This window comes from Tinamus guttatus, unplaced genomic scaffold (assembly GCF_059628265.1).
Source record: "Tinamus guttatus ecotype Peru unplaced genomic scaffold, ASM5962826v1 Tinamus_guttatus_pri_ptg000241l, whole genome shotgun sequence".
Classification (NCBI taxonomy): domain Eukaryota; kingdom Metazoa; phylum Chordata; class Aves; order Tinamiformes; family Tinamidae; genus Tinamus; species Tinamus guttatus.
The window spans coordinates 603,202-623,744 of NW_028288775.1; the positions used below are offsets into that span (position 1 = coordinate 603,202).

Genomic DNA, 20,543 nt, shown 5'->3' on the forward strand with positions numbered 1-20,543 from the left:
AACTGCTGTTTTGTCCCCTTGTTCTCAACTATCTCCTCTGAATTATGTTTAGTAAGTGCTGGACTTCAAGCACAGATGTTCCTTGCAGAGTCCTCATTAGTTTGTGGGTATGTGCGAGTTTGTGGTGGTTTTTTTTTTTTATGTATCTTTAAGCTTTTATAAATACAACTGAAGGTTTTTTTTGCATGTTCTGTTAGCCAGTTGCATTGGAGCTACCATATAAAGTCTGAATTACTGTAAGAGTGTCACAGTAGCTCATCTTGGCAGATTCTTTCCTTGCTGCTTATGGTATGAAACTTTAATGTAAAGGAATCTCTGCTATTTTGTAAGATGCAGATCTGTAAGCTCATAAATAACCTGACCCCCGTGGCAGACCTTAGTAACTCAGTGCAGTGCCAGTGAGTGATCAGCATGTTCCCAGTTCCCCCTCACCTGTTAATTATTTCAGCTGAAGTCAGATTTATCAGTCACTCAGTGCTCTTTTTTTTTCCCTTTTTCTTTTTCTTTTCCTTTTTTTTTTTTTTTTTTTTTTTTTTTTTTTTGTGAGCCATCCTAAGCATGTGCTTCATCTCTTGATTTGGTCGCAGTATTGGGTATCTGTTGGGTGTCCTTCCACTGCTGAATTTCTGCTTACTGTTAGTCACCCTGAAGTTTTATCACCGTGCCTGTGTTCAAGCATTTTGATGGGGTGTTCAGCGTTTGAAGTATTTTGTTTAGATGCTGAGTAATGCGCGGATGGTGGTGGTGGTTGGCCCGCGCTCTTATGGTGCCTCCCCTATTTCTTTTTATTCAGTGGATATTGTTCCAGGCATTGTTTTAAATGTATTTTACCTCTGCCTTGACTCTCTCAACATCTTTGCCCGCAAACTGAGATCTGTGTTATGTTATGGTGCTGGATGCTAAATATCCTTGTTTTTTTTCACATGATTTTTACCAAAGGAGGGGCAAAGAGAACACTGCACATCCACGCAGGCCAAGTGGCAGGGGCCCTGGGAAGAGCTAACTGGTCTGCGAGCACTTTGTCAGGCTCCTGTCATACTGTTGAAAGGGATAGTTGTGAAATTCAGGATGGGAGTGTAATTTGCGGGATTATTGTTGTTTTTTTTTAAAACTTCCTGCTGGTATTGCCAGATGGGATCTCCGTTGGCCAGCAGGTCTGCATGGAGATTAATTTACATGCAAGTCGTTTGGGCTTTAAAGAGGCAGGTATGGAGGTTATTTCTGTTTTGCCGCTCTGGCATGGCAGCGTGCCCAGCGCTCCCTTCATGCCATCGACCGAGAAGGCGCCTCGGAAGTGCCTGGCCCGGGGGGTCTCTCTGTTCTCCCTGCTCCCGAGCGTGGGCAGCCCTGGTGGGCGGACACGCTGTGGAGGTAAAGCTCGCCTTTTGCTCCCAGTTTTGTTATCTTTAGGCCTGGTTTCTCCTGGCTTAGTCACTTCTGACTCAGGCAGGATCTTTCTGATCTCAAGTTCTCACCAGTCAGATGATGATAAAGGTCGCCAGGAACCCCGGACGCTGCGGGCAGCGTTCCTCAGTCATCCTCCCCCTCACTGCTGCTCAGCTCCTATAGAAGTTTCAGGCTTTTCTGTGCAACCTATAGGACCCCCAAGTTATTTAAAGCAGTGTCACGTAGCTACTTCTGCAGTGTGGGGCGAGTGTTGCTGGAGGGGGAGCCAGAAATGAGCTGGGGACAGAGCAGTAACCATGACACTGACATGATGCTGAAAGTGTAAAAAGGCAGAAACCCAAGTTTCCCACTTGCTTTTCTTATTTGTTTCTTTGTTAATCATTAATTTTCTGAGTCTGGCTGCTAGTGTTTAGAATTAGTCATGCCCGCGTCCTCGGCGGCCCTTCCGCCGCGCTCAGGGCGTTCGCGAATGTTTAGCACAACCCTGGTGTGTGTAAATGAGAGCCTTTGTTTCTGGTTGCTGGGGTGTTAATACCGAGAAGTTTATTTCTGAGATGGTAAATCACTGCAAATCATTCACATCAGATCTGTACCAAACTCCTCTATACTTAGGTGGTACTTCCAGGCCTTAAGATGGAAAGATCCTTTGGCAGAAGGCTGCGTGCGCTGCTCCAGCTCTTCCTTGCATGCATTTTAAGAAAAGAGGATTAGGAGAACGTTTCTTGTCTTTGTCTTGAGCTTTTGTGTGTGTGTGGCTTTTTTTTTTTTTTGGTTAATCCCACGCTTACAGCATGTCATCCCTTCATAAATTAAAGCACATAAATTTTAAAATCAAATGTGTACTGCAGTTATCCATCATTCAGCCCTCTGGTGAGGGAACTGGTGCAGGAAAACCCCTTTTCATGCAAGACACCTGGCTCATAGTTACAGTACCTAAGCTGAAGCAAAACGCAGACACTTTAACGTGGCTAACTTAAAAGCTTCTGCCGTGTTATTATTTTGAGTCACTGTTTAATATGGAACGTCTGGTCTCTGGGATACTTCTTGGGGCGGGTCAGAGCCTTTAATAAGAGTGACTTGAGCTGCGGAGAGGTTAAGCGGCTGGTGCAGGTCACGCAACGCGTGCAGCCCGGGATTCGGGAGAGACGAGCTCCCGCGGAGCCGAACAACGAGCTGCAGCAGGAGTGCGTCGCGTGCGGTGAGTGCGGCCTTCGGGAGCCGTTTGTGTCTCCCCAGCGCCGGAGCCTCGTGTGTCCTGCGGGGTGGGAGAACCGGGACAGTCGTTTGTGCCGCTCCGCGTTGAACAGCCCTGGAGGGAGATGCTCATAAATCCTTTCTTCTATAGGTGCAAAGCGGATGTTGCCCTCGTGCTACGTGAGGCATAGCTTGGATGTAAGAAACGTTCCCATTTTCTGTGAAATAAGCTAAGGTTTTACAGGGCCCAATGCTGTTCAACTTGCCCAAGTCATTGATGCACTAGGGCACAGAGCGCACCCTGAGCGAGTTTGCAGACAAAACCAAACTGGAAGGAGTGGCCAATACTCCTGAGGCCTGTGCTGCCATTCAGAAGGACCTGGACAGGATGGAGAGTCGGGCAGAGAGGAACCTCATGAATTCAACAAAGACAAGTGCAGGACCCTGCACCTGGGAAGAAATAACCCCAGGCACCAGTACAGGTTAGGAGTTGACCTGCTGGAAAGCAGCTCCACGGAGAGGGATTTGGGAGTCCTGGTGGACAACAAGTTAACCATGAGTTAGCAATGTGCCCTCATGGCCAAGAAGGTCAATGGGATCCTGGCTGCATCAGGAGGAGTGTTGCCAGTAGGTCAGGGGAGGGGATCCTGCCCCTCTGCTCAGCTCTGGTGAGGCCACACCTGGAGTATTAGGTGCAGGTCTGGGCTCCCCAGTGCAAGAAGGACATTGAGCTTCTAGATAGGGTCCAGAGGAGAGTCACAAAGATGATTAAGGGTCTGGAGTGTCTATCTTATGAGGAAATGCTAAGCAAGTTGGACTTGTTTAGTCTGCAGAAGATTGAGAGGAGATCTGATCAACATGTAAAAGTACTTGAGGGGTGATTGTAGGGAGGATGGGGTCAAACTCTTCTCGGTAGTGGCCAGTGACAGGACGAGGGGTAATGGGTGTAAGTTGAAACACAGGAAGTTTAATCACCACGTAAGGAAGAACTTCTTGACTGTGAGGGTGACAGAGCCCTGGAACAGGCTGCCCAGAGAGGTTGTGGAGTCTCCTTCTCTGGAGATCTTTCAAACTCGCCTGGATGCCACCCTGTGCCACGTGCTCTAGGTGTCCCTGCTGGAGCAGGGGGGTTGGACTAGATGATCTCTAGAGGTCCCTTCCAACCTCAACCAGTCTGTGATTCTTCCTTGCCTTTCAAAGGAAGGATTTGTGTGGGGAAGCTGTGGCAGCAGCTCCATGCGCTTCTTGCCTTTGCCTCGTTGCTCCTAGGCCCTGTAGGCAAGACCCAGATTTAGTGGCATTTCTGCTGCGTGACCTCCAAATACTGCAGGGAAACATTGCTGGGTGCTTGGGTTGGAAGTGGCAATTAGGGAGGATGGGTTAGAAAAAATGTTTTCTGCCTCTAGGGAGACTGAAAGAAAGGACAAATAGTAATAGGCTGAAGAAACATTTTCTGGATGTCCCAGAAAACTGAGGAGCCTTGTAATAAATGACAAATTTGTTTGATAAAGTCACTTATTCTCTGTTGTCCAATAAAAGTGGCGGTGAACAAAAGTAGCTCCGTGGAGCTGTGCTCCTTCCCGCGCTCCTCAGCTGGTGGCTCCATATGGAGCCTTGTGTCGCCTGCAAGGAGCTTTGGAGCCAGCTGGACCCACCGGGGCCGTGGGAAAGGCCGCACTAGGTGCGTTCCACCTAGTTAATGTAATGGTAGGGTGCCGCTTTGTTGCTTTGCTTTATTTTCCTCCCCTCCCAAAGGCACGTGGCTTCGGAGCTTCCCCTCAAGCCCAGCAAGGAGCTGGGTCACTTGACTGCTGGCACGAAAGCCTCTTACGCTAAAGGCAAAAAGGAGCAAAAAAAAAGCTCATGTTATGCTAGTAATTTAGCACCTGGCTGCATGACCTGGCGTAATGGGGAGGGACAGGGGATGAGCCCGTGTGTCACCTCCATCAGTTTGCGCCAGCTCAACTGTAGCTGCTGGATGGTGCCCTGTGGACACCCAGGGGTTCCAGACCACTCAGCCCGCATTGCAGAGCAGCCCAGGCAATAACTGCATCCTTGGCCCTCCTCCTGCCTCCCCCAGGCACTTCCCTAAAGCCCCTGGCTGTCCGTAAATAAAAGGTAATAAATCCCTTTGACCTATTATAAAAGGTAATAAATCTGTTGACACCCTATGTGTGGGGCATTTGTTGCTTCCTGGGACCAACACTGCTTGTCCTTTTATCAGCAGGATTGTTGTGTGGGAGCTGGAAAAGCAGAAGATGGGCCCAGGGAAGAGCCACCGCTCCCAGCTAAGGGGGCAGGTGGGCCCGTGTGGGTGACGTCCCGGTGCCCGGCTGTTCCCCTTAGCTGTAGGTGGTGCTAAATTAGCTTCCGACCCCAGAGCAGTGGGTGTAACTTCCCTTTTCCTCCCAGCGTGGAGAAAATCTCCTTCAGCCACACAAAAGAGCGTTAGGCTTTTCTGTTCTGTCATTGTAAGGATATTACTCATTGTAAGGAGCGTCTTAAAGGACGCCCGGAGAAGCACAGTGTCCCCGAGGGCTGCACTCTCCATGGCCTCCAGCCATCCTGAACCCAGAAGAACTGTAGCACGTATTCCCAGTGAGGAGACCTAATGCTCTTGCTCAGCTGGAGCAGCTTAGTGTCTTTATTTTATTTATTTACTTGTTTTTGTACAAATACTGTGTCTGGGCTTGACATAAGTAGGGCAAATTGAGATGATTCAGGCTTAAGTTTGGGTTTGTAACCCAGCTTGTGACATTGCCTTGGCTTTAGGGCCTTCTCCTGGATGTGCTCTGAGTCGCTGCACTGCAGGTTGGGAGGAGAACTGCAAGACCCTTTGGTTGCGCTGTGTGCGTTACAACCGCTGTTGCTTCCCAGGGTATAGCAGCTATTGCAAGAGTTACGTGGTCTCGTGTGCGCACATGCCAGTTGTGCTCGCTGCTTTCTCCATGTACACCAAGTGCTCTCAACCTGGCGCTGACTGGAGAAGAAGAGTCAGAGAGGAAGAGGGACGAGTGCCCAAGCCCCTGATCCTCCTTTGGAGGATCCAGGAGGAGGAGAGGAGCAAGCCCCAGCGAGGAGAGCGGCAGCACAGGTCCCAGCGCTGCGCGTGAGCTTGTTTCCCTGCTGCTCAGTGGGCAGTGGGTCTCCGTGGAGGGCTCGGGGTGCAGAAGTGGTGCATCCGAGGAGCCACGAGCATTTGGGGGGAAGCTCCTGAGCGGAGCAGAGGGGAGAGCCCTCGAGCAGCCTCCGCAGAGGAGAGCGGCTCCTCGGCAGCGGGAATGGAGGTGTGAGCGTGTGCGGCACCGCGAGGACCGTGTCTTCAGGACTTGCCCGCATTGAATTCCTGCCATTATTTAACAGAAGTGGGGTGAATCCAAGTGGGGTTTTGTACGTGAACAAAACAAGCTATACTCGAAGGACTGGCAAAACGGAATGCTCACTAAAGGACTATAGTTTACTACACATGTTGTTTGAAACAGTTTATATTTCTTTGAAAAGCTGGCCCATGTCTTTCAGATGGATGCCAATACCGCTATAAATACCAGTGGTGCAAAGTATAATTTGCTTTAAACGCCGGTGTTGGTCTGCGGTCCGTGTCCCCAGTGCCAGCTGACCGGAGGTGCGAGGAGAGCGTGGGAGCGGGCGCTCCTGTTTTTAGTGCTCCTCCAAAATAGCAAGCTGCTTTTGCCCCGATCTTTCTCATGTCCACCTTAGGGCAGGCGTGAACTTTTGCTTGGTTGCATGAGTCTAACTGGAGAAAAAAGTTAAGTGATAAAAATGCTACTTGTACTCAAAGTAAAAGCCTGAGTTTGGGAAGACCTTTTCTTGATAGCCTTGTGCCTCCATCCCCACCTCTTTGGTGGGATTTTAGATCAGGACTCCAAGGTTTACCAGCCCAACATGATGCCAGACAGGCCTCGGAGCTGACACGGCTGAACTAAGAGACGCAAAGGTGATGGTTTTCTGTGGAATTTGTAATTGCATTTACCTCTGTTTGCAGTTCTGGATCGAAGGCAGTCAAAACTGCATGCTTCCAAGTTACAGCTGCTAAAGAGGAGGGTCGCAAAGTGAGATCCGTTATTTCGGGTGGTAACTGTGTTTGGCAAGAACTTGAGGGCTGTTCAGGGAGATGTGGCGATTTCTGGGAGTGGGGGGCTCAGGTGCTGGTGGGCTGGAGCACGGCAGCCACCGAAGTTCCTGCTGGAGCTTTTGCCCAGTGTAAGCACCACGCGCCCAAAGCAGGCGCTCAGCCTGTTCTCCCTGCTGAGCAGGGCAGGGGGCTGGAAGGGGGAGAGCTGCCTCTTTGCTGCTTCCTACTTTGCGCCCCCAAATCCACGTGGATGCACATTATTTTTAAATCCTGAGCAAGCAGATGTTTCTACGAAAGATCAAGTGCAAATGCATGCTATTCTTATCTTTAAATAACTTGCGTATAAGTTGTTTGTGTAACTTCTACGGCGCCTTTGAGAGCAGAGGCGTGGGCTTGTGTGTCACCCTGTGAGACAATCTGCAGGGAAAAGGGCTGCTCTTTGTATAGACCGGGGACAGCCCGAACGATTGCGCGCTCCTCCCTTGCGCGAGCGCTTCCTCGCGGGGCCGGGCGAGCAGCCAGCGCAGAGCGGGGCCCACGTGAGCGCTGGGGCTGCCTCCGCGCTCTCCTCCGGAGCCCCGCAGCACAAGAGTCTGCCGTAACGCTCCTCCCGTGTCCCTGTCTTCCTGTAAGTCTGTTATATAACCCTTCCCTTACCTTAATCTTTTGCATACCTTAATCTTCAGGCACAGCAAGGGAGCGGGTTGCCTCCGGAAGGGCTGCTTTGAGGCTCTGGGGAGCTCAGTGCGAGGACTCATGGTGTCCGTGTACTTTTTTTATTGTGTTAATTTGAGAGCGGTAACTGTGACCCAGCTCAGGGTGCAGCTGACCCCAGCATGAAAAGCTGCTGTGGTACCGGCTCTCTCCTGTTCTCAAGGAAGTTGCCTCAAGTCAGCAAAAAAAAGTCTCTTTCAGCAGCTGTTTTCTTCGAGGTTGTCTAGGAGGGCTCAGCAGTGGGGCTCCCGCTAGGTAAGATATCGTTCTTCCATTTACAAGCCTTTGCTTAAAGGGGCTTTGTATTTATCAGAAAAGGTGTGCTTGTAGTAGGAGCTCTGGGTATTGGGTCTATGGGTGGAAGCAATTATTTCTCATTTCTGTCATCTGTACTTGAAGTTTGATGGTTAATCTCTTCCTTCTGAAAATTACATGTTGCCAGTCTTTAGCTAACTAAAATTAACTTCTAAAAATACATTTTAGTTCAGGATGTAATACTATGTTACGGCAGTCCTTTCCCGTACCACGCACTGTTTAAAAAAGCTATTTGGCATCCGAGATGCTCTATTTCAGTTTTGCTGTGCGTGGGGAAGGCTGAGTGCGGGCCCCTCTGCGTGGGCTCACCCATGCAGGGTGTGAGCCTGTTTGAGGCACTTGCAGCCTCATTGACTAGGCATAGCTCCATAGCTTTATTAACAACATGTATGACAATAGGCATCAAATACTTCTGAAAAACATTGCATCATGAACCTTAAGAGTGACTTTTAATGCTTCCCTGAGAATATCAGAGAAAATCTGTTATGGCAGCAAAGGCTATTACTTACCTATGTTATGGAAATAATTATACATATATAAAAGACACTGGTATTCTCTGATTCAAGTATATTGGGGCTCACCCTAAACCTCAGAGAACATGGAACTGCGGTGCAGAATTATGTCTTCATTTCTAATGCCAGGCAATGAAAAGCATCCTGATTTCCAGAGGCACTTGCTTGTTTGGCTGCCAAATAACCTGTCGCCTCTGTCGCCGCAGCCTCACGTGCCTCCATTTCGCTCTCTGCAAAGTGGGAAGTGGCTTCCTTGCGTCAAGACCTGCTGGTTGTAGCCTGCTTTGAAGTTGAAAAAATGCCGCAGTTTGACTTGCATGTTGTGGGGTAAACAGGACAAGACTGTGAGGCCAAGAATTGCTCGAGGAGTGAACAACAGGGTTAAGTCAACATTGCCAGTGAATTCTCTGTTTGTATGTAATATCTTATAAGGAGCAGTTCTGATTCTTATGGGAATACTGTCAAAGCTGAAATGAAGACTAAGTTGCATTTCTATTTTTTTTTCAACTTTTTAAAAATAAGCAAAGTGTTATGATCCAAGGAAGAGGTGATTAGTCTGACGTGAAATGGTTACCTCCTTGGATGGATGTAAGCTGTAAGGAGCATGCTTCCTCACACTTTTCAAGCTTGTGCTTCAAACAGCAGTTTTGAAAGGAAGTTTTTGTTTCTTAATACAATACAGCAGAATACAAAAAGCAGAATGGTGAGAGAGGCTGTCAGTTACATGGAGCTCTCTGTTCTTAAATTTTTCAGTATAAGTTGAAAACTTATTTGCAGATGTTGAGACCTAGTATGCTCTTTAATATTGCTGAAACTGTACAAAGTGGTCATGTTATTGAGCTTAACAAGAAATGGGCCACGGTTGCTGGCAAATAGAAGGATAGTTGGAACTGACCTGCCGAGGAGATAGTTGGAGGGTAATAAGCTGGGGTGTAACTTGCTTTAATTGATGCCTTCATCTGTCCTCCTTTTTGGTTGCTTTTCTTGCCCTGTTCCCTTCCTGCTCTTGGGTGTGTTGCAGCCCAGACTGAGTGGCTCTGCTGGGAGGTGCTGCATAAGTAATATGGCTTGAAATTAAATGATCTATTTCATGTTCAGAGGACTACGTGTCGTCCTTCATACCAGTTTGGGTTTTCTGAGGTTTCTGTCTTAAGTGGCAGGCTTTAATAAGGCTTTTAAAGTCCTCCTGCATTTTTGGTCCATTCAGTTGTGTGTAAATCATGCATCACAGTTGTCTTGCAAAAACGATGTCTCGCTTTAGCTGGTGTGTCCTTGACCATCCCTTTGCCCTTGGTGCCTTCGATCCAACTGCCTCATTTGGTGGCTGCATAAATGCAAACTTTTATTTCCTGCGCTCTGGAGCACAGTTGCGATGCTGCTCAGGGGAGGGCTTCACCAGGGGCACCGCACGCCTCTCGTTCCTGGCAAGGATGCCACAGTCCTGGGGTGCTTTTGCATTTGAAAGCTTTTCGACACTTAGAAATAGTGAGTACAGCTTGGGGGAAAAGTGAGCTGGGTGATTTCTCATTGCTTTTTTATAAAAGCAGGACCGTGCAGCAGTTTTTTGTTTAGTACAGGGAGCCAGTATGGGAGGAGCAGGGAATAGAGCACATTGCAACATCTGGAAACTGATAGGGACAAATAAAAGGTCTCTAATTTACGTCCTTTTTAAAACTTTGTAGTGAACACAGATTAAATTGTATTTCTCAAAAGCCGAATCAATATGGTAACAGCATCTATGTGTCCAAATAGATGAGGCAAGAAGAACCGAGACCCACATCAGCAAGTAATGTCTCATGCGGAGAGGCAAGCAGAAGCGGGTTAAGGAACCCCACTTTTTTGATATTGCTCAGCCTATATGCTGGGTGTTCCTAAAACTCAGTCCTTAACAGTGTGAAGGAGGGGAAACCCCCCAGTCCGAGGCTGTAGGGAATTGTCAGATATTTCCCTGTCTGCCTGGAGGCTGTCTTGAGAGAGGGAGGTCTGATTGAGATTCAGGATGGGTTGTGGTGTGTGTGTGTTGTTGTTTGTTTTATTTTATCTCTTTGGTTTGTGCCTTGCTTGAAAGTGAGTTTTATTTACCTTGTGCATGTTGTCCTTTCTTGCCTTATTACTTCATGAATGCTTGCATGTAACTGTCTCAACATCTAAGATTTCAGGGAGGAGGAAAACACCCCTCTAGCTTGGTGTAATCTATAGGATTCACGTGCCACGAAAGCGTCCCCAGTGCCCTGCTCCGTGGCTGCTGCGCGGAGGTCGGGCAGGAATGCGAAGGAGTCGATAGGGTTGTTGGCAGCTCTTGCATTTAAACTGTTTTTGGGGAGAGGTGACTTGGGGATCCCATCACAAGGTGGTGCAAGTCACAGCAGCCATCTGTTGTGTGGCCTGTGCCATATAGCAGGCTGGAGGGGTTCATCCCAGCTGTTTTTACCTCTCCCAGCCTTCTCTGGAGATCCGGATGTCTCCGTGATGCCCATTTGCTCCCAGGAGCTTCTCCTGGGTTTGGATGTAGCCAGGCAGGAGCAGGCTGCCCTCGGAGCCCTTGCAGATAAGCAGACAGGAGCAGAATTGCCCTGGAGCTACAGGAGGTAACTGTGGCGGTCACATCACCCCTGCAGTCATGGCAGGCCTGTCAGGTTCACACTTAGGGGCATGCTTTTGGGAGAATTTGCATGGAGTTCGTGTTTTCAGCCCCGGGAAGTAAGGGATAGATGCGACGCAGATACTGCTGCGCCTCAGGTCCGGCCCCTACCCAACAGGTCTGAGTGCTCCTGGCTTAATGTATTAGTAATTATCCTGAGTGCCCTGGCTGGGAGGGGAGCTGGTGATCCTTCCTGCATGGCTGCTGTGTGGGTAAATCCTCCGGATTAACAGCTGGAGAGACAGGCGTGTGGAAGGGTGAGCAGCCTGGCTAGGGTCAGGCTGGGCCTGCTCTGGGTGTAGGGCCCATGTTTCTCTAATTTTCTTCTCATTTCCATCTATGAGCTTACGTTTTCAGTGATCAACTCTTGCTTCAGATACGAGTCTTGCATGATTTGTTGTGGTCTTATGTACAAGGTTTTGCAATATTCAATATGAAGAATTAATCTTAAAAGGGGTGTATTTTCTGTCCCTATAGAACCCTGCTCTAAAGCTGTGCAGGAGCATGTTTTTACATTCTTCTGTCCCAGTTTTTGCTAATAAATGGTATTTTTACCTGTCTGCACGCGGCATCCCCGCCCCCATCAGCTTTGCAGGGCAACGCCGGCTGTCTGAGGCAGCAGCCAGCGCCACACGAGTGCGAGCGGCGCGGTGGGGCTGGGGATGCTCCGCGCAGCCCGGCTCCGCGCTCCCTCTCGTGCGGGTGCATTTGACACCAAGCTCCCGGCTCCGAGCAGCCTCCCGGAGGGCAGCAGCGCCAGCGGGAGCGCTGGGGAGCGGCGGTGCGCGGAGGCTCCCCTTGCAGCCGGGAGGCTGCCGCGCTGGGCGTCCCGCTGCCCCGCTCCGGCCTTGGCAGCAGCAACCGTTTTGCTGGGAGGCTTGTGGGGGTTTTGAGTTCTCCTTCTGCAGACTTTTTGTCAGTCTTGAAATATTTCCAGAAGGAATTTAAGAGTTGATCAGAAGATGATGCCTCGGAGAGAGGTGCAAAAGTAGGGGCCGGAAGCTCCGAATGGCCATGGCGGAAAATCTAGTGCCATCCCTGGGCCTAAGATGCTGGTTATACCACCCAAAGCAGGGCAAATACATATGCCCTGTGTAACAGGGTGTTGTGAGTGGAGAGTGCTTTGGGAAAAGAGCCCTTAAGAAAATTAAGGTGGCCACTTTTGTGAGAGCGGCGGGAACTGTGGCGTTTGGAAGATGCATAGAAAAGCCTGGAAGACCACGGCAAGCAGGAGCACAGGGGCATTTGTGCCACAGGGCAGTACAGGGGGTGCTAGTGGGGTGCAGTGGTGGGTGAGATTGATTGGCAGTTGCACCAAGGGTGATTCAGCCCCGCATATTCATCCCAGCACTACAGAAATAACGCTCGCCTCCGTGGCACTGCCCTCGGACTACAGGGGTGTTTGTAAGTCTCTTGCCTTGTTTGACAGCAGTAGTTCCCAGTTAAAAACACCCCTCCACCTCCCTCAGCAGCATAATTTAGTGAGCAGAAAATTGCTTCTGTTTCGTTTGCCTTTACCTTAAAGGGAGGCCTGGTTTTGTCCCACGGCTCTGCATGTGCCATGGTTGGTAACGAGGGGTGCTGCTGTGCTGCCAGGAACGCGTCTGCTCGCAAGAGGGGAGGGCAGCCCCCTCAAAGAGAGTAACCAAGCGCTGTTGTCTTGCAGATGTTTCTCACCGTGTATCTGAGCAACAACGAGCAGCATTTCACCGAAGTGCCCGTCACCCCCGAAACGACCTGTAGGGATGTGGTGGAGCTGTGCAAGGAGCCCGGCGAGAGCGAGTGCCACCTGGCCGAAGTGTGGTGCGGCACAGGTAGGTGCGCGCGGCTCCACCGCCTGGTGCCCTCCGCGACACCCCCGGCCGCGGGCCTGTCCCATTTTGTGCATCTCTTCTTCAGAATCGCTCTGTAAACTTGCCTGTGCAGAGGGACACGCGCAAGCTCGCGCTGGCTGAAAGCACAAGCAGCAAAGCGAGGTGCCCGCATGTTCCTGTGCACATGCAGCCCCTTTGCAACTTGCTTACATGGCTCTCTGGAGGCGAGAGGTGGTTCTTCTGTCTCCCCCCTCTCCTTGCAGTGGAGAGGATCCCCAGTGGTGGTTTTTTCTTAACTGGTTGTGTATAGGTAACCCTGTGACAAGCAGGCAGAATCTTCTCTTAAATCCCAGCACCATTTTCAACTGCAGTAGCAATGGGAAACTCCTGAGGACACCTCTCTCTTGGGGAAAGTGTTAATTCAGCCAAATTTGAGTTTGAGGGGAGGAGTGTTACAGTGATTAGCAGAAGCTGTCCAAGAGGAAGTGATTTAAAGGAGGTTGGGGAGGAATGAGTCAAGGTGGAGCAAGAGCAGCGTCTGTCTCGAGCTCGTAGAAGAGAGTTTTACGTCTGATTTACGTGATGGGTGTGTTCTCCTCCACAATGTCCTTGCTCACCTTGGCCTTGCGAATCCTTGCAGATCTGCCCAGCTTGCTGCGCTCGGCGGGAGCTGCGCAGCGTGCCCATAGGGGCGTCGAAAGCTAAATTACGACCAACTTTTCCTCACTTAAATGAGAAGGGGCCCCTGACTTTTTCTGATAGTATTCATTAGATACTGGTAGCCATCCAGGGGTGTGACAGAGATTAATCACTTGAGAGAATTTTAAGCTATGAAGAAAGAGTGTGTGTGTGGGGGAGATGATCCAGCTACCTTGGGAAGCTTCAATAAAATATATATTAAGAAAAGGATAGTAAGAACCTGTTCTACTGTTTCTACTTACACCCATTTAAAGAAGTCCTTGGTGAGTTGGATGTTATTAAAGCATGAGGTACTTGAATCTGTTCTCCTGATTTTAGTCCCTTCTGACATAAAGTAATATTTTTGCTATTTCTATTCTTAAAATACAGTAGAAAGACTTTTTTTTTCTTCCTTAGAAAAAGAAATCATGTTTTATTTATAAATGGTAATAGAATCACTGATCCAGTGCAAAAAAAAAAAAAAAAATCTTTCAAGGGCAGAGTTTTTACTGCATACCTCTGTCCAGCTCTATCTAAAGCACTAGAATAACAAAGTCTAAAGTGAAAGACAAATTAAAAAAAGGACCTTGGTGTATTTTGCAGTTTTAATTACTAAATTAGCCTTAGCCCCGCTCCCTATTACATAGAACAGATTGTGATGCTATGGGGTCCCACCTGTAATTACCACTTGGGTCCTTGCTAAAGCCTGGGGCCTCCTAAACCTCTCTGTTTTCACTGTATCCAGATTCTTGGTCGGCTTTTAAGGTGTTTGCCGAGTATGCTGGAAAAAGGCAGGCTGCTTGCCCTAAATCAAGGGAAAAGCACTGGCCCCAGAGGCAAGCAGAGCTTGCCAGCACTCCAGTGTGCAAGTGGTCCTACTGAGGCAGAAAGGGCCCTTGTGGGTAGGTGGCACCATCTAATGTAGTGAGTTTTGTTTCTAAAATCAAATTGTCAGTCTCTGCTTGGGTCTAGGAAGAGATGTGAGAAAATAAGCTGAATACAGAAACATGAAGCGAAGCAGTGGCTCTCTCTTCTGAATTAGTCTTAGCAAAAGCTTCTTGAGATGTCGTGAGAGTAGGTACCTAGCTGCTGCTTGCAGTGCTGTCATTGTACAACAAAATAGTCTGTATTTGTAGCCAGTTTGCACAGCAAAAGCACTGACATTTGTTTTAGAAACCAAATTATTCTTCTTCACTGATCTCTCATATTTACCAAAAATATACTTTAAATACATGCACGGGTGTGTGCGCAAAACTGTCTGTAGCTTCAAATTGTACTCAGTAACATAGAAAGCAGTAGACCCAAATCAGGTGAGGTTAAAAGACTTGGTACTGGGTGAAATATGTCCATATTGTCTTAGATAAAGTAAATCCCTTTCTAAGCAGCCTGTGCGATGTCCAGTAGCAACCATTTGCAAAATAAGTTTTCATGTGTATATTGGGCTTATTCTTTTTTGGGGAAAAAAAAAAAAAAAAAAACGTTTAGCTCTATGTAACTTCGTTTTGGATGTCAGCAGAATACGCTATCTTGTTTTGCCAGGATCTCTCTCATGGGCTTTTTGTGGTTATTTTTTCACACTGAGCAAGTTTAATTTATTTTAAAGCAAACATGGGGTGTGCCAGCCTTTCTTTGGAGTGGAAACAAAGGCTGTAGGATGGATGTTTGAATATTAGCTCTCAGACTTAAGTCATTGAGATTCTTTTAGATATCTCATCTTTCCTTTCCTTTCCTGAGTCTTGCTCAGGAATTGGAACTTCTGCTGTCAGCCCTTATTGGCTGCACTTTGCAGAGGTGCCTGAGGGAAACTGGAAGCAGCGTGTTCCTGAAGGGGCAGTTTGATGGCTCCCCTTGTCTTCTCAGGTTTGCTTGAAATCTGAGGCATCTCAGGACAAACTTTCTTGGTCATCTTATCTTTACCGGAAATCTTGCTGTTAGGTGCCTGCTTTGACCAGAGAAAGCAGTTGAGATGTGTTTGTGTATACAACAAGGTTAGGGGGCTAAAGGTGAAGTCTGGTAAGTAGCTCTTTCTTCTGAAGCTTTTCAAGTGTAGTTTTGTTTGGCGTGTGAAAATGTTTTTGACCTTCCTTTGAAGTCATTGAATGGTATTGAGAGGATCTGTGTGCAAAGGGCATCTCCCTTGATGAGGAAATTTCAGCTGAGGCATTGCCTAGCTGCTAGATATCTCTCTCACAAACCTTCTGTATCTTCTTAAAGATAGAAATTTGACAGCGATACTGTTTGTGGTTTTTTTGTTCTTTTTTTTTTTGAGTTAGGCTTTAGCAGATGAAGAGCTTTTTTAGCTGTCTAGACAAGAAACTGCCGAGAGACTGCTTTTTCTGTAACAGTGACCTACTTGCTTATTCTGTAGAGCTAATCTCTTTTGACAGTGACTCCAGAAATTTTCCTTCCTAGATTGCTTCAGCACAGCTGCACCATCTTCTGAAGAAATCCTTTTATGTTGAAAAAGCTTTTCGTATGCTGAAACTGTATGTTAGTGGCTCCTCGCCCTATGAAACAGAGAACATTTATACTTAACACCAACCGTTTTTGCCCTGAAATGGTTATTTCTTATTAAGATAGTTGCTTTGAAAGAGTCTCTTGAATATGAAGTACTCTTATTTCTTTATTTTCTTCTTGTCTAAATTATGGAATAACCAACAAAACTGATTTGGGGACAAATGGAACTAATGCAGAAGTGGTAGCGCTTAACTTCACTCTTTGTCCACTGATCTTATTTCCTAGGCCAGGAGTAAGTTTTGTTTCTATGGTATCCAGTGCAAATGGACCCTAACCTGATCACGTGTTTGAGATACTGTCATAAGATATTATGGCAGTGTCTTGACTGCATAATGATTTGACTTACTACAATATTTTGACTGTGTAATTGCCATTACTTTCAACATAGGCATAAAAATGTGTGGTAAAATATTTGGAATAACAAAAGAAATCATCTTTATGTAAAGATTTAAAGGCCCATAGATAATTCTAATTATATCCTGTCTGTGAATGCCCAGCTGTGAAGTGTGGAAAAACTGGAGGAACAGTCACACAGAAGAGGAGGAGTCCTGGTAAATGAAGGTGGTGTGTGTAGAAAACTCCTACTGGGTTTTTGAAATATCAAAAGGAAATGAGTAAGGCCTAGAAATTAGAGATGTGGCACTGAATCCTGAATTTCAGAACAAGAACCAGAAAACAAATTCAGTGGAATTCATATAACTCTAAGCAAGTTTATCTTAACTGTCTGAGAAGAATAGCAGCTCGTGTTGAAGTAACTTAGTAGTGCATTTTCTTTCTTTCTTCTGAGCTGTGTGTCCTGACAGTTCATCTTTATGAGGCTCTTTCAAATATGTGTCTCAAAATGCATCAAATGCTGTCCATGGTAATGGGCCAGATCTCTAGCTAATATCAGCTCTAGGGCGCTTGGAGTGAAAAGCGCTGTCATGGCTCAGAGCAGCTGAGGATGGGGTGCACTCAGTGTTGCCTTGGGGCCTTTTCCAAGTATTTTGTGCTTCTACCCGAGTCTGGCTGCAAGGTCTGCAGACAAGCACGTCCTTCAGCAGGCACGGAGAGACAAATTCTTCTCTGATAGCTTCTTTTGGCATCTCTCATCCTAATTCTCACTGGGATAGGAAATAAAGACTTCCTCATAGGAATCGGGACAGAGGAGGACGGAGCCGCTAGGAGGTAGGTTTGTCTGAGGGAGGGACCGTGGAAGCGGAGCAAAGCCAGCACCAGTTTGATTCCTGCAGTGGTGAGTGGCTCAGATGATTTGCAGACATGGTACTAAGGCACCAGTGGCAAAAGCCCTACATGGCCTGTTTGCTGCCTCTCCAGCTGCGATGGTACCACAGATTCTGTCTTTGGGGCAAAACTTTTGCGAGGGTTGTATCTGCTTTTCAAAGGTGTGCGTTCATGTTCTGAGAAATGCTGTGTACCACCCTTTGCTTCTAAGGGAAAGGTAAAAATGCCTGGTCTGGGGACAAGGGTTGGGCAAGCGTACCATGTCCGAGTGCTGGCAGGAGTTCAAGTGAAAGCAAACAGATACTGGCTCGTCTTTGTATGTGACCTGGCTTCCCACAGATGTAATAGCCAACTTGGCCTTGCTGGAGAGTCACCTCGTGCCTGTTTCTCCACCTTTCCAGAGCGTCCTGTAGCTGATAATGAGCGGATGTTGGAGATTCTGCAACGCTTTGGGATGCAGAGAAATGAGGTTCGATTCTTTCTTCGACATGAACGCTCTCCCTGTCGGGAAGCAGGTGGGTGTCCATCTCAGCTGATTGATCAGTTTGTCCTTGTAAGTTAAGTTTCATTAAGCAAAGGTTAATGAACCAGACTGCATATATAAGACGTTAATAGTGATAGGCAGTACGATGTTGCAGCCCCTTTTTTGGTCTGATTATTCATTTTCTTATGAGTAGAGAATGCTATTAACAGAAAAGCAGAACTGCTAATACTCTTTGAACCATGGTTAATTTTTACAGAGAGATTGTCTGCACTTGGCACTCCTGGGAGCATTAAATCAGAGTTGAAACTTTTGCAGCTTTTCTAGAGTTTGTAGTCACTACAGCAGCCAAGGCCATCACATGTTAAATAGTTTAGTAGAGCTGTATTAGCTCTGAGGGCCTCCTAATAAGAAATATATAATCTCTTCTTTTAAAAACTCTAGTGACTAAACTGTTGTCTAGTAATGTGATTTACTATGTGCACTCAGTATGTTTCTCCTGGGTAATATTTAGCTAGGGTGAGAAACATAGTGCACTTGGCAAATGATAGAGGTCTTTCCTGTTTCTCTCCTAGTCTAAGCATTTGTGTTAGTTTTAGTAGTAGAATTCAAAAAAAAAGTCTTTTGCTCTGTGAATGTCTTGTTATTCTAAAGAACATGATTCTGTATGCTCTGTAAAGAACTTTTTCTTTGTTTTTGCTTTGCAAGGATTTCCCATGCATTTCTGTTAATCTCTTGAGCAGAATCTTCAAGACTCTTATTAACATTTAAATCAATCTATTGGGTTCTTCTCTCTCTCTTTTTTCACTTTGGTCTTCAGTAATCGTCCTCTGTCTTAGAAATACTGCGTTTGTGTTAAGCAGTGTTGTGTCCAGCATGTCACAAAATGGCTAAGCATATCTTCACATTTGAATTGTGTAATGGTGATGGAATGAGTTTATGAAAAGTTAAAGCTATACCGCGTTTACCTACCAAGGATCTTATCGTAGTTTTTCAAGTCTAGGATGCTCCATGTCCATAATAGAAGGTTTATTGACACCTTATTGGCCGTAATTTAACTAAGCAGTTTGTTTTTTAGGAGGAGCAAACGAAAAGGTAGGAGCTCTGCACTACCTATGAGTCTTCCAGGAGCGTACTTTTGAAATGACTATCATGGTAAAGGGAACAAGCTCTATAAGAATCAGCTATCAGATTAAAAGATGCATCTTTCATGACAAAAGGCTAACCATGAACTACTGTTGTTCGTATTCTCAGGGTAACAGTTGAAAAGGCCTATCAGAACTTCTAGGTGCTGGTTTTAGGGGACACTCGTTTCTCCAAGTGCCCCCTCTGTGAATTACCTAGGTATTTTTTGTCATGTACAGAGGGCAATGTAGTTTTATAATTGTGCATCTGTAATGTAGACTTACCAAGAGCCTGTTGACCAAGGGAAAATATTGAAACAACCTACTGTTAGTTGAAGTTTTTGCTGTTTGAATCTTTTTTAGCAGTCCTATGTTCTAAAATAAATATTGACCACACTCAGGTAAAATTTCTTATGGGAAGTAGAGACAAAGTTACTTATATATCCAAACTTGTTTGTAAGTCATTGAACTTTTTTGCATGAAGTGATAACAACTAACTTTTCCTATACCATTGCTGCCTAAAATCATGAACTAAAAGGGAAGCTTTGTAATTCACTGCATGAGGATGAAATGCTGGCAAGGCTGTCTTGTTGTTTTAGTAAATGCGACTCCTACAGAAATATCGATTACTTTTTCTTTCTTGATTAGAAGCAAAGGGATATCCTGTAATCCTTTCTACAGTAGACAAGATTACCCAGTCTATTGAACAGCAGCCTCTTCATAAAAATATCTTGTGTTTTCCATGAAGCTTAGCTTGGTGGTAACGGCATGGGAAGGACAGATGTTCAGAGTCTAAACAAAAAATGATTGTGTTCTCTCTCCTTCCTACCGCATGTTCTATCTAAGGGGATAAGAAAAATCCTAGCATATATTGCCTTCTTTGACTGTCCTGTATTTATGTCCAGGGACTGTGCAAAGGACTCAAGATCCAGCCTTGAAAAGGAATGGGGTGAAGGTGCCTGGTGATCGAAGAATAGAGAACGGGGTAAGTGCTTGGTTAAAGCCGCCAGTGCAGCTGAAACACTTGACTTCCTTGGAGATCCTGGTGCAAACCCCAGCCTCGAAAGCAGGAGATGCTATTGAGAGATTCCTAACGAGTGCTCTAGGCTTGTACAAAGCTACTTTAACAGTTTTCGCCCTTGCTTTCAGTTCTTAAGGTCTCTCTAAGCTATCCAGAGAGTAGCTGTCACAATCATGTATATATGATAACTGTTTGGATGGAAGCAGTTTGAACAAGGCTGTGCCGAGTTTTCATGGGTGATCTCCAAGCAGTAAATTCGGCATGTTTTTCCCCTCTACTCACATCCAAGAATTGTCTCCCCTTTTCCTGCAGTTTACTGGTAATTTCTGTCTTTATCTTGTCAGGGAAGTGACTTGCCATTCATCCAGGTTTTGAGTAGAGACCAGTTCAGTGTCTCAGCATCAAATCTGTTGTCATTGTATCTTCTGGCCCAAGAATAAATTATGGATGTAAGATTGAAACTAGATTCAAGAAAGATGTGAACAGATAGCTAATATAATGACAGTGCTGCTTTTTGATGTTTTTTCCTCTATATTTAAACTCTCTACTTTCTTCAACTTATTTTGAAGTGCTTTGAATTGCAATGACATCCCTACAAACAGATCCATCCTGCAGTGTGCTGAGCTTAATCAGGCAAAGCTGATTCATGCTGAGCTTAGTTATAATGGGTTCTGAAAAGCCCCTTTAAAAAGCACTGCTGGGATTTCACTTGATATGTTAATGTGTTTGGAGGTGCGTACTTATGTGTATGCCTGGATGGGGCAAGCATTTGTGCAACCTTACAGTGTTTTATTCTTTTAGCTTGTAG

At 46.5% G+C, this 20,543-nt stretch overlaps 1 protein-coding gene across 1 annotated transcript in view; it reads left to right on the top strand.

The window, feature by feature from the left end:
* Positions 1–20,543, top strand: part of TP53BP2 (tumor protein p53 binding protein 2) — a 42,624-nt gene that overhangs the window by 2,120 nt on the left and 19,961 nt on the right. Inside the window, 3 exon segments of the mRNA XM_088525979.1 lie at positions 12,543–12,690; positions 17,511–17,624; positions 19,620–19,699. Coding sequence (XP_088382105.1) covers positions 12,543–12,690; positions 17,511–17,624; positions 19,620–19,699 — 342 coding nt within the window.